Here is a 14180-nt window from a genome sequence, read left to right on the forward strand (position 1 = left end):
GTAAACAAGCAAAAATCAATGGCCAGTAAATTGTTAGGAAATCTTACTAAATTTTTGAAAATTTATTTCTTTTTAAAGAGGTGTTTATTCAGATACAAGGTTACTCCAACATATAGTTGGATTTTAACCATGCCGATTCCTTTTCACGCCTTTAAGCCTGCTTTGTAATGACGCTTATTGGACAAAATAAGTAAAGACTTCAAGGTGCTGAAGTTCATGGGAATGCATTCCTAATAGAAAACTTTTGATGCTTTCATTAGGCATTTGATATTTATTATGAAACGAGATAGCCTCTTTTTGCTCTTTTAAAAGGAAAGCAAGAATTAAGTTGCCCAGATGGCATTTTTAGTAGTGTAATCTACTGCTGTCATGGCAGTGTAGGCTGACTGGAAGTTTTTTTTCTTGCTAAAGATTTTGTATCAAATCCATCTTCAGTCAACATCAAAGTAGCACTATAGTAAGCCAAATAGATGCTTAGAAATGGATAGTGTTTACCTGCAGTGTAGGAGGAGATTGAGGATTAAGCGACGAGAGTTTGTAAAATACTGTGAAGATGGAGCTTTCTATATAAGTGCCAAGAAAACTACTCCAAATAGATGGCAGAAAACCTTCACAATAGGTTGCATTTTCTTCTGGCAGTTGCTCCTTGAAGATCATTGTCAACAAAACAGTGAAATTACATTGCTTGATTTCAGCTTCAGTTTCAAGATGCTAGTTTAAAATGGATTTCTGAATTAAAAAATGCTTTAGAAGACTCGAGTGTTTTAATACTTTTGGAAGCTAGTATTAAAATGCTTTTATCCTTTGGAATAATGTTGCATGCCTTAGAAAATAATTTTGCAAGTTACCTTGACAGTCCTCTTTAGACTATTATTGAGGCTTGGGTGTATTTATTTAAGAATAGGACAAGTTTCCATTATCGTGAGTTGTGCAGAGAATCGTGTGGTCAGTGAATTTTATTTAGTCTGTCAAAGGCTCATTGGCATGTTTTGCTCATGTGTTAATAAAATGATAGCTTGATTGATTTGATTGCCTCCTAATTCAGTGGTTGTGTGCTTAGACCAGAGACCCAAGCTTGCTGTCAGAAAACACTGGGAGAGTGCCAGCACATGTGCAGGAAGTGGTGTCCTGTCACGCACATCCCCATGCTACCCAGTCCCTTGCTTTACTCTTTTCCTCTGAAAACTTGTCCTCATCCTCCTTTATTCCCACCAGCGAGAGAGCTACCCTTTCCTCCTTGTCCCGCCTTGGAAGGAGGTATGTCCTCATGCTTGCACATGTCTTGGAGTCACCTCTGTAAAGCAACAAGGAAGTGATGGGCAGTTTCCACCTTCAGTGGTGTGGTGCCATGTACGAAACATGAAGACAGTTACCTCTGCGTGGACTGCCAAGCCTCTAACCAGCAACTGTGGTGGAGCTTATGCAGGGGCAACTGCTGCCTAAATTGGTAATACGTAACAGTCTGGAGGTACATGCTTGAATCTTGGGGGTCTCCAGACAGAAGCTCTCCAAAACTGTTTTTATTATGTTCCTGTTACTTTTCACCATTCACCTACTGATTGTGATACCTCCTCTGGGTGTCCCATACCTTTTTCTGCAGAGCACAATACCACACAGTGCTGTAGTAAAACTAACTTTGAATTGCTATCAAGGTTAAAAATGAGTGAGTTCACTGAGTCTACACAGTGAATAGTTACTTTAGTGTTTTCCCTCATCTGTTTCTCTGCTTCTCTCTCATAAAACGAAGGACTTTTTGCTTTAGAAAGCATCGGGACAATAGCAAAGCCTCAGTCATGGAAGACTGTTGGGATTGCTCTTACTGCAGCAGTAGCATAAATGAAGGTGATCTAGTAAAGCATGCTTTTCAGGTGGTGTGCAGGTTTTCCACCACAGTGGCTAACTTACTAAAATATAACAATTCCTTACGAAAAAAATTCATGTACTTTAGACAAATATGTTCTGCCCTTTTTTTCGTCCTTGAATTTAGCAATTAAAATGGAGTTGAATTAGGTCTTTTGACTCATTTTTGGTTTTGTGGTCTTATGACTGACTATGACTCTTGGACTTTTGCCTATTTTCAGGTGATTTTTTTTCCCCATCCAGCTGCTTACAGGCCCTGGTCTGCTTAGCTTCCAAGTTTAGAGGAGATCAGGTGCTTCCAGCGCAGTATAGCAGAAATGCATAAAATAGAGTACTGTTTTGTAACCCTGACTTGATATTTCAGAGAAGGAAATGAATATTATTGAGGAAGGCAATATTTACTTTTAATTTTTTTTCTCCTTGAATAGGAGAATTGTTGAGTTACTGAGCTTGTGCATTTGTCTTGGGAGAAGTGTGTGTGTGTGGGGTTGGATATAGATAAAAATCTGCAAATATGTGCATGCCTGTGTTCTGTACACTTAAGGCTTAAGAAATATATTTCAGCAGTATCTACAGGCTTTTTGAGATAAAATATTGCTTTTTCCAGAATTAACTCTGAACTCTTGTTTCTTTTTGCCCATCTTTTTTACTTTTTAATCAGAATAAGTTGGTTGTGGTACTAATTGTATTTGTATCTTCACAATTGGAATTGTTATCAATAGATGCAGTCATGATGATTCCCAGTTTTTTAGACTATTAGTTGAGATTGTGTCTGTGGAGGGAAATGAATGAATCTCTTGTCTCCATAATTCTCTGTGTTTAATTAAATAAATCAATTTTCCATCTTTTCAAATGGATACACTGGTTCCTTGAACTAGCATCTGCTAACTTGTTTTAGTCATTGAAGATACTGTCTGAAGCATACATGTGGTTTGGCAAAGCTTAATATGTATAGAAAAACAGAAATTTTTGTGCTGCTAAGTGTATAGCACTTGTTCAGTACGCATGCTACCACATGGTAGCACTTCAAAAGAGACATATTATTGCCTTAAAAATACTATCCACATTAGTAGTGGTTCCATAAAAGGAATATTTTAGCTGGTTTTCAGTATAGTTTGACCAGAATAACTTAAATTTGTGATGTTCATGTTGCCAGTTAAATTCAGACAATGGCTAAGCATGGAGGCTAGATGTTTCTTCTGATGGACTTTTGTGTCCCTTGGAAAGCATGCACAGTCTTAAGTAAATTTTATTTAGTGACAACACTAAGTTTTAGTTTGTCTGACTTCTGCATGCTCAAGATTCTGGAAACACAGGTACTCCAAAGAATCCTTTAGAGGAGGCTGCTGTGAGTGAAGGAGCAGGAAAGGTCTGCCTTGTTCTTGTGTCAGTGACCGGCCTTATGAAGACATGTGTAACTTCTGCAGTTTGAGCTCACAGTTAAAGGACAAGTTGGTGAACTGTGAGTCAAGACAAACACTTCACTGTGAAATCCAGACTGAAGGCTGTGCAGATGTTAGTGGTTCCTAGCATGAAGTTGCTCATTACCTCCTTCGGCAGCGCCGCCTGTGGGCAGCATATGCTGCAGTGAGGTGGATAAGCAGCAACATACCAGGCTATGGCATGGGTTTGACGTTCTTCCACTTTGATGGGGCTTGGCTTTTTAGGAGCCGGGTTGGTTGCTACTTTTAAAACTAGATTTCTTAAGACATATGAATTTAAAATACATTTTGGAAATTAACGCCTTGAGCATCTGAGGTGCCATCGAACATACTGCTTCCAGGGCATCTTTGATCAGGGTTTCATGTGTTACAATATTTACCAGCAGTCTCAGTGAGGCCAGGCTGAACTGTGTCTCACCTGACGGAAATGATAACTATTTAAGGACTAAATTTTGGCAACGTGTACATTGATGTGTGACCTCCTGAGAGCTAGAGTTTATGAATTGTTTATAAAGAAATACAAATAATACAGTTATAGTGACAAATAAACTCGCATCATGTATCAGGTTGCTACAAGAACACTTGTTTTGGAAGTGTTTCAGAAATAAACTGTAACTTCAAGAAGGGTGTGAATTTGCCAGTTGTTTGTAGACTCTTGTGTCTTAGATTTGTTTGCATTTTGAAATCATCACATGGACCTTTCTTTTTTTTTTTTTTTCCAGTGACTCAGTTGATTTGACCTATTCTTAAAATAGGTTTTCAAATAGTGAAGTTATTAACTGAGGATATTTTAAGGTATTTAGAGAACATGGCTAAGTTGTCTCATTGTTGAACGGGTCACCACATTAGCGTTCAGTTCTTGGTCTTGTCTCTGGTTTATTATGTAATTTGGGGTATGTTATTTTCTTACTGGTAAGGTAGGGTATATACCTCTTTTATGTTAAAGCCCAGATAAAGTTGCTAATGCTGCCACTACTTTTTGCAAGAGGAAGAAATTTACATTATTTTAGTATTTTCTTTAATCTTTTACAAGTTTGTTAGAATGTAGTTGAATTTGGGGGAAGAATATCCACCAAATTGTTGTACAAGGTTTACTGTTTTCAGTCAAGGGATTTTATTAGTACAAATTCACACAAGTCGGTCATATTTAAGCAAAACGCCCATACTGTATAGTTTTGCATTTTATCTGCTTTAGACAAGTTATAGTAACACTTTCTAGCTTCATTAAGTCCACCCCCACCCCCATCTGTTTGCAGACTAACAAAAGAATTGCCCTTTTAGAGGAAGGATTTTTATTTTTTTTTAATAATCGCAAAAGAGAGAATCTTCTGTTTAAAAAATATATATATATAAAAAATGCCCTGAGAGATGTTCAGGAGATCATGATGGCTCAAGAGCCAGAGGCTGTGCATTCTCAATGCTGGAAGCACACTGAGAAGTGCAAGCATGGCTGTTGGTTTTCCTCATCATAAGGATGCTCCTGAACAAATAATTTGCTTAAAAATGAAGGTACTATTTAAATGATGGGGAGAGGAGGGAAGGATCCTAGCGTGGCTCTTCTCCTGCCCTTTGCCTTTCTAACCTCTGTTCTGGGCACTCAGGCTTAGTTGCACCCTTGCAGTGTGGCTTGGGAAGGACTATCATCGAGACAGTGAAACCTCGGTAGAAACGCATGACTGTCCCAAATCTTAACAGATTGAGGACTGAGTAGGAGAGAGCCCTTGCCTGGTCTGTGCTAAATGTCTAGGTAAAAAGATGTTCTGTAGATTGGGCAAAAACTGTAAAGAAACAGTGGTAACGACATCAATAAAAGCAGCTTGGGGGCTGTTATCCATTTGTGCAAGTTGGCAGCTTGTTGGAGCTATCTAGCTACTAATATATGTTATAAAATATATATGTTTGGTTAAAAGAGTTTCCACTTCTCCCTGGTGGGGACTGCATCATGTTTTAATTTCTGCAGTTGTTTTCCTAAGGCAGAGATGTTAGCTGCTGATGTTTTATTGGTTCTTTGAGATTTTTTCCGCTAGTGCCTTCATTATCATCTAACTGCTAACAGTCATGAGAGGAGGAATTGCTGATTTGAAATCTGGATGGTTTTCAGTGAGTCTTTTTTCTTCTGGAGAATATCACTTACATTTATGTTCAGTTACATATTGCTGCTTATTCCGTGTTTAAGAAAAGAAGTTGTCTTGGAACTTGGTTACCAGTTACTTCTGAGATGAACACTTTTAAGAGCATGATACATCTTTGTTCAAGTTTGTAAACAGATCTGGATGTTCTTTTTGGGTATTTCCTACATTACATCTCTTAAGGGAGAAATTGTCTGCATGGGTCAATCACTTGATTTCATAGGAATCTAGATGTAAGTATCTTTTTCCCAGCATTACGTGACTACCTCTACTTTGACAGTGTCCTCAATTACAAGAGAATTGCCACTGCAAGGAGCAGTCTAGCCTCAGCCATCTAAAATTCACATTTAAATTAATTCTCAAAAAAATCTTTTATCTCTTTCAGCTCCTTTTGAAAGTCCCTTTCTAGTTTTTCCTTTTCATAACTTCATTTGGCTTGAAAGGATCTAACCATAATTTCATGTTTTAGCATGTTGTAGCATTTCATGTCAAAAGCAAGCCTGTCTTACTTTCAGAGATACATCTCTGAAAGCTTCTTTAAACCAAAATAGTTCATTCTGCCTACATTTAATAAATAGGTCATATGCTTTTTCAATTCAAAATTGTGGTCACAGCAGGAGTTTTTTAGTTTGTTCTGGGGAGGTCTGTGGTCTTTGTTTTAATTGTAAAATTTAGAAACTTAGCATCTTCTCCCCCCCCCAAAAAACAGCAAAACCTTGAAGTTTAAGAACTGAGCTGCTTTGACAAGCTAGATCCTGGTTTTGCTGTTGTGAGCAACATTGGGATGCTACCTGCTAGAGCATGGGGGCTGCTGTGTAAAGAGTGTGCTTGCAACTGGCCTCTTCCTGGAAGTTGTGCAATAAAAGCAGGCTTAAAAGGGGAAGATTTTCATACTGACTTCAGAACAGCTGGTTGATCAGTTCTGCTGGCTGGCTGTCTTGAACAGTACAGTGTCGTCTTCAGGTTTGCCTTAGTCCAAGAGCCAAATGGTGCAGGTCTTCTCTTTCCTTGCTGTGTGTAACAGGGTTTCAGACTGTAGCCTGGATGGATTTGCTGTATCAGTTTTGGGGCACTGTATTATCATGGTGTCCTGGATGAAACACAGATTGCAAGTCATTTCTATTAAGAGATTATGAACTAGAATACAAGCACCAACATTTGCTGATGGAAAAGTCTGCAAGGGTTTATATAAGTGTACATAGATTACTTTAAAAATACAGTCAGTAAGATATGGCAATTAAATGAAAAGGGCCAGCAGGCTGCAGAATGTAGATTGTGCTGAAAGGGTGATAAGCTGGAAAAATACTTGCTCAATCTTGAAAAATGTCTCCTCATATCTTTAAGGAATATGGTTGGATTTTTATTTTGCTCTTGAAAGGATGTGAAGCGGGGGTCTGAAAATGTAGCATGTTCTGTCCCCTAATTTATGTTGTTTTCTTTTATAATGGATATCATTTTTGCATCTGCAGACAAAATTTAAGGATTGTGTAGTGTTACTGCATTTGATTTCCTATCACTCGAGCACTGGTTCATCTGATAATCACACTGAAATCTGTTTCCTTAAATTTAACTAGCAGGCACAGTGTCTTTCTGTTTAAAAGGTCTGGTAAGTGATAAGGTGTGTTGATCTGCTTGATGGGATTATGTTAAACATTCCTGAATAGAATTCTGTTCCATCAAGGCAATCTGTTTGAATGAAGCATTTAGTAGAAATAGGATTTATGTGTTGGTACAGTGAAACATTACAGCTGTTGGTATAAAAAGCCTGACAAAAAAATATTCTCTACTAAGGTAACTTAGTGTATATATAAATATATGCGTCTGTTATGTATGATATATACATACATGCAAACTTATGTGTTTATATACATCTAAAAAGAGGAAACAGTGTTGAAAAATTGAAGATAAATGCAGTCAAAACTATCTGACAGCTGGTCCCCTAAACCCTAATACTGAAATGTAGGTTTACATTGTGAAAAAGACATAAATAGTTTATCTTCTATATCATATACTCACTACATAATTCGCCTTTTGATTCCAGAAGCTATTTTAATTCCAGACAGTATTTCAACTTAGATCACAATATTTCTTTGTTACTGAATGGTAAAATGTTACTGCTTAATGGAACCCAGTATCTGAATTATTATTATTTTTTTTATGAATGAGCAAGGTAAAGCACACTGTAAATGACGTGTAACAGTTTGTTGATCACTTCAGCAATTAACAGCAGCTGAAAAAAGTCTGCTTACTCAGGTTAGTCTTACTCTAATTCTCTGAGGAAGCTCTTGATTTTAATGAAGGCAGTCCAGCAGTGAATAAACAAACTTCTAGGCTTTTGCAAAAATTAAAACAAAATAGAATACAATTTACTCATTTAATATCGAGCTGTCTCTCAAAATAGTACAGATTGTGTAAGTTTACTTTTTAACCATACTTTTTATTTAACCTAGTTCAATACCAGATGGAAATGATGCGAAGCCTTCGCCACGTAAACATTGATCATCTTCACGTTGGCTGGTACCAGTCCACATACTATGGCTCTTTTGTCACTCGTGCCCTCCTGGACTCCCAGTTCAGTTACCAGCACGCAATTGAGGAGTCTGTAGTTCTCATTTACGGTTAGTATGAGGTTTCCTTTATTATTCTTTTCCCCTCTTAATATTATTACTACTATTTTTGTATTCTGTCTTTTGCCTGTAAGAGTAGCCTGGCAGGCCTTTTCAAGTAAATACCAACCCTGTGTCTACGGCAGCCTCAGCAGCAGCTAAGTCTAGACAGGGTTTCCTTCTTTCTGTTTATTTTTCTTGCTATCAGAGCCCTGATGTGTACGTTTTGGAATGCTGGAGTAGCTGCTTCATTTTTATTCCTTCATCTCCCCTCCCTTGTCGAAGGGGCTGGTGGAACCCGACCAGATGTCTAACAAACCCCGCTTGCTAGCGTGTCTGGCTCTGTACGTGACTGACCAATCATCGCACGAATTGCCAAGTTTTTTTTATACCTCTGACAGAAGCATACAAAACCTGGACTGTTTCTTAGCACAAAGATTTTTTTCTTTTCTGCCTATTTAATGGTGTTTCCTCAAGCTCTCCAGACCAGATGTTCTGTGCTGTATCAGAACCGTAGGCAATTTAACAGCTTTATAGCCTCCCCCTCCCCAAACACTCACAGTTTGCCATATCTGGCAGACTTGCATATAGTTTCCAGCTGAGAAGTAAATGTAACGTCCTGAGTATCTGTCAGAAAAAATACTAATGAATACGATCAATCTTATGAGCTGCCCCAAAATTGTTTCAGTATGTTAACAATTGGATTACAGTAAAGAACAAGTTGTTAAAGTATACTTATATTGGCTGGAAACATTGCATCATCAGACCTTGATGAATTTTCCACTTGTTTCAGTCTATTTTGGTTTTCATTTTATCACCGATTGCTAAAAGTTTTACTGTGTTAAGTTTCAGACAACATGAATGTTAACACAGCTTTTATTCTCATGTTGGCATGCTACAGCCGTTATCATGCTGCAAGTGTTAAGCTTCTTTGTCCTAGGAATGTAACAGTTTGTTTAGAAAATTTCCCCCTGAATTCAGTAGAGTATGTCAAGGCAAAGCTAATCTTTTTACATACCAGTTACACTGTTATGCAGGAAGCAGCAGGGCAACTTGATCTGAATTAGCTTATTGCTACTCTAAAATTACTTCTTTTTCTTTTTTTTTTTTTAAATAAAATATTGTTTAATGATTATTTTAATTTACTGCATAATGACTGGAGGGAAAAATCTTTATTTAAATGAGGTAGCTCTTACATAAGTTCTGTGGAGAGTTCATATTAAAGAAAACATGAATTAAACCTTTAATAGGGAAATAATGTTGCAAGTAGAAAGGGTCTAGATCCCCCCCATGTTCTCCAAGTTATGTTTATTAGTTATCTTCACTGTGTATAGTTGAATGTATTTTATGTTCCAGGATTACTTCTGCTGTAGTGGCTTTTCTTTGCTGCTTGTCTGAATTTTTTTTAATAGGACTACTTAGTTCTTTTCCTCCTGTTTATGTCATTCAGATATTAAAAAAAAAAAAAAAAAGAAAGAAAAACAATCTGGGCTTACTAATAATACACTTCCTCTATTTTAAATGCTAGATCCCATTAAGACTGCCCAAGGGTCTTTGTCACTGAAGGCATATAGGCTGACTCCTAAACTGATGGAAGTTTGCAAAGAAAAAGACTTCTCTCCAGAAGCGTAAGTGACTTAAAAGAATGTTTTCCATAGGTTTTACTGGCAGAGGGGTACAAAGCGTGATGAAATACTGTGTTTTAAAATGCCATGTAATAGTGTGTGCTGGGAAAACTGGGTATATATGGGTACCGATAGACTGTGCTGATACAGTGGGCTGAGAAGGCATGAACATCTGTCTGGGCATCTGAATAAAAGCTGAAGTGGTGGCACTTGAACTGATTTTGGAGGTGGTCAGTGGACTGACTGTAAGGACCACAGTGAAGATGGCTGTATCTGGGAACAGGGTCAAGAATATAAAAACAGAAATGGAAAAGGAAATAGCTGGTGTGTCTTTAAAAGCTCTTTTCTTTTTCCAGAAGGAAAATTGAACAGGTATTCTGGAATAGTTGCTGTTCTGTATTTATTCCAAATTAACTCCCCCATGTGGACAGAGGCTTCTGGAGTAAAGTAGAATAATTAGTCTGTTGTAAAAGATAAGCTGCTTGTAATAGGTGTAGGCCTGAGTAGTTTTTTTCCTCAAATAACTTGGTGTTCAACAGCAAAAGCGCTTCTTAAACGTTCTTCGTTGAGGAAAAATGGAAACATTTCATTGCTTGGAGTAAAAACATAACATTTCCATGATAAACAAACAAATCTGTGTTTAGTCAAAAAAAAAAAGGCGGGAGGGAGGGGGGAAGGAAAAGCAAATACCCAATATGCATACAAAGAAGTTAAGAAGATATTTCCTTAGAAACTTACAGATCATGCTTTTATTTCCAGATTTTATGAAAGGTATTACTGTCTACTTTATTATAAAGCAATAATAGTAGTTTTTATATATATATAGTTAAAAAAATATACTCTGGAAATTTGTTTTAATATCCACCATGGAATTTAGGTATTCCAAAACACACACTATTTTATTTTGCCAATCTAATTTTTGGTCAGTAAAATATTTAATTATTCAGCTGTTGGGGAAATTGTTTTTCATTGTAGTAGTTATGATTTTAAAGGTATATCAGTGTCATGTGGTAACTAACTGCTCACTTCTATTTAAGAAACCCTGATGGCAGGGAGATCAGTGAAATATTTGGAAGGGGCAGAGTTAATCCTGTTAGTACAGTCTTTTGCTGGAGGCTTTTTCATGTAAGTAATGTATTAGCAAGCAAAGCGGCTGCTTGACTTCTGAGAGTTTTTCCTAGAGCAGCTTTTCCTAGTCTTTGTAAACGTGAGGTTTTGCCATGCAAATGCTCTCTTAACAAAACTTGACTCTTGTTTGATTGTGGAACTAAGAAAATCGAGAGTTTTTACAAAATTGCCAGTTGTTGGAGCAACAATTCAACAAAAAGAACAAGAGAGCTACTGGTTATAGTAATAAATATTTTTGAAACTTTTTTTCACAGCTTGAAAAAGGCAAATATTGCTTATGAAAACATGTTTGAAGAAGTGCCCATTGTAATTAAGAATTCATACCTGATCAATGTGATGTTGTGGGAACTGGAAAAGAAATCTGCAGTAGCCGATAGACATGAATTGCTCAGTCTGGCTAGCAGGTAAGTACTTGTTACAATAATGGATGTATTTTTATTCGCTTTCCCAAACCACAGTTTAACACCTTGGGTGAAATCCCAGTCTCATTACAGTCCATGGAAGCTTTGCCTTGACTTTTAATGGGGTTAACACTTTACCCTTCATGTTCTTTTGCTGAAGGAAAAAACTGTGTGGTAAAACTAAAGCTTTAGATTCAAGGGCTAAATTCAGTCTGTTATCTGTATATACCTGTACTGCTTGAAGTGTGTAATCTTTTCAGAAGTGTATATTCAAGAAAATACTGACATTGAAAATTCAGGCAAATAGATCTGGAAATAAAAGTTGCTTTTTTAAAATATTCCTTAAGTAATTCTAGAAATTATCTCAAGAAAAAATGAAGCACATTTGTTCTACTTTGGTAGCAGGATGCATTTGAAACTAAACTAAACTAATGTAATAAAGCCTCTATCTGAGAAACTGGCAAAAATGCTCAGACTGATTGTCATGACAGCCAGCATTCATGATGTCAGAAATTGTTTTAAGAGTTTCTGGAATGATCTTCTCATAACTTTATCTAAGAATAACTTTTTGTTCCTGTAACACTTTTCCCTGAAAATGCATTTATAATAACAGATTAGGCATGACCTCTAGCAGTATGATCAGAAATTTGGTGGTGCTTAAATCTTACACAACACAATACAGTTAATTGGGTTATTACTGGGCTGACCGAAGTAACCAGATGCACAAAATGATGCAGTGTCTTGTTAAACGTAGGAACTGGTATGTAGTCATTAATAGGTTTTTGGGGTGTAGCACTTTCTCTTTATGTCAAGGTATTGTCTGCCAAGATTCTGATCCCCTCTGACTCTGACAACCAAGCTAGCTAAATACTAGTGGCCTCTTTAATTTTCTCTTTTTTCCACTCCCCTCTCTCTCTTCACATGTAAGGTTGTTGTTAATGGACCAGTATTGCTAGTGGTCCATATGTTGCCCGAGTTAGCAGAAATTTTCCACTCTACTTGCTTTACTCAAGCTTACGTGGATGTATTGAGGGATCTGATAGCTTTTAGAGAAGTTGGTCAAAGGAGGGCCAGTACAGAGTTGACTCTGCAAGGGAATTCACAGATGTCAGAAGAGGTACTTACTAAGTAATTTTGTCCAGTGCAATTGTGACTTTGCACTTTGGAATTAACAAAGTGGATAATTTTCTCTGAGATATTCAGTCTGCTTGAGTTTGCAGGCTTTCTGTCAGGTTCTTTCCTGGTCAAAGATCACGAAGCTTTTACCATCTGAGGAGAGGGGGGGCACTGAATGTAAGAGATGACAGTGACTCCTTATCAGCTCTACCACTTTACCGTGAAAAGGAGAATGGTACTGAGAATACAGCAGGTTTCCAGGTGACCTGACAGCGTTTCCCTGGCTTGTTTCTTTGGGTTTGCACCTGTAAAATATTTTGGGGTTACCCAGCAGCCTGGATCATAGCACGGGCTGTTGCTAGTCATGCAGGACAATTTTGGAAGTGGAAATTAATTTGAACAGATCACAAAGCACATTTGAAGTTTTTCATCAGCTTTACATCTTACGTAGTAACTGTTCCGTACCACTGCCCTGACTCAAGATAAAAGATAAGAACTGTACAAATTAATTTCCTTTCTGGAATGATGGTGTTAATAGCCTGGTGCAAGACAGGCTTTTATGTTGGTCCTTATGTAGGTAAACAGGATGAGAAGTGAACGGGAAAAACACAAGCCCCAAAGAAAAAGGAAACATCATCGTTTGTGTTTAGGAATCCTTCACAACAGGAAAAAAAAAAAGTGATAATTTTTTTCTTAGTGAATCAGATTTTCTTTTCAGTGGCTGTTTTCTTGGAGCAGTGCAGTGGTGGTGTTGACAATGACACAGGTAGAACGGGATTCTTCATAAACGTGGTTAAAAGTGCCTTTTCAATTAAGTGTGTTTCTTTGAACTTACCCAGTTACTATCCCATATTCTGGCAGCTTTTTCATGAGCTTATTGAAGCCTAGAATTTCCCACTAATGGAGAATTAATTCAATACATTCATCAGTTTTCAGAGGTATTTTCTGAATTATGTCTCTTGAACTGACTTTCCTGGCAGAATTCTTCTGGCTTACCTGGTCTGTTTGATGAACTTGAGGTACTTAGTTTAGATTGAAGGAGAGAAGACTTTGGAAATTACCCCAGTGGGTTTATTTCAAGGTTTTTGTATGTGTCCTTTTTAAAGTTCTTTATTTTTAATATTTGACAACTGCTTTTAGGTACTAGGCAGGTTATATTCAGTAATATCTTGCAGTGGTATAACTCAGCAGCTGGCAGATTAAAACGTTTTAATGCTTGTTTATTCAAGGTAGAGTGACTTGTACTGCGTGTTGAAATATTTAACTAGTTTTTACTTGAATTCAACTATGAAGATTTCTCTGTCAGAGAATATATTGCCTGAAGTAGGGGAGTTCAAACCCCCACTATTTTGGAATTTTATTTTCACTTCGTATTTCCTTATTTTTTGTCTTTGAAGAGTTGTGGCTAAAACGCTTCAGATACCAACTTTTAATTTTGGTGCCTATCTTCCTCCCTTACCTTTGCTATTGTAGAAGTAGTTGGCAGTAACTTTAAACTACTTTTTTCTTTTTTTTTTTTTTTTTTTTTTTCTTTTCTAGGGTTTGGGGTTGGTTGGGCTTTTTCGGGGTTTGGTTGTGGGGTTTTTTTTGGTCTTTCAGGAACATCCCTGAATCTTTTTTAATCTTCTGAAGCAATGGTTTTGGCAGTGAGATTATTTACCCATAGTTCTTCTCTGGAGAGTTTGTTTCATCAAGATTCTCACATGTTCAGCCACCCACCTTGTCTGAGTTTGAAGCTGTACCCATTTGAGGTACTTTGTCTGCATCTTAATATCTTTCTCCTTTTGAAGTACATTTTGATAATTGTATAGAGCAGTTTACTTTTTGGGGCATAAATTTGTGTTTCTCTTGTGAAATCTGAATTAACTGAAAT

General features: G+C 37.1%; 1 protein-coding gene across 1 annotated transcript in view; it reads left to right on the forward strand.

Annotated features, from left to right (window-relative positions):
* Positions 1-14180, forward strand: part of EIF3H (eukaryotic translation initiation factor 3, subunit H) — a gene marked incomplete at its 5' end in the record, with an annotated part of 65288 nt that overhangs the window by 40195 nt on the left and 10913 nt on the right. Inside the window, 3 exons of the mRNA XM_010019999.1 lie at positions 7882-8049; positions 9566-9665; positions 11045-11194. Of these exons, the coding sequence (XP_010018301.1) occupies positions 7882-8049; positions 9566-9665; positions 11045-11194 (418 nt within the window). The remainder of the gene's footprint in view (positions 1-7881; positions 8050-9565; positions 9666-11044; positions 11195-14180) is intronic.

The sequence above is a fragment of the Nestor notabilis genome, unplaced genomic scaffold, assembly GCF_000696875.1.
Source record: "Nestor notabilis isolate BGI_N333 unplaced genomic scaffold, ASM69687v1 scaffold10178, whole genome shotgun sequence".
NCBI classification, from domain to species: domain Eukaryota; kingdom Metazoa; phylum Chordata; class Aves; order Psittaciformes; family Psittacidae; genus Nestor; species Nestor notabilis.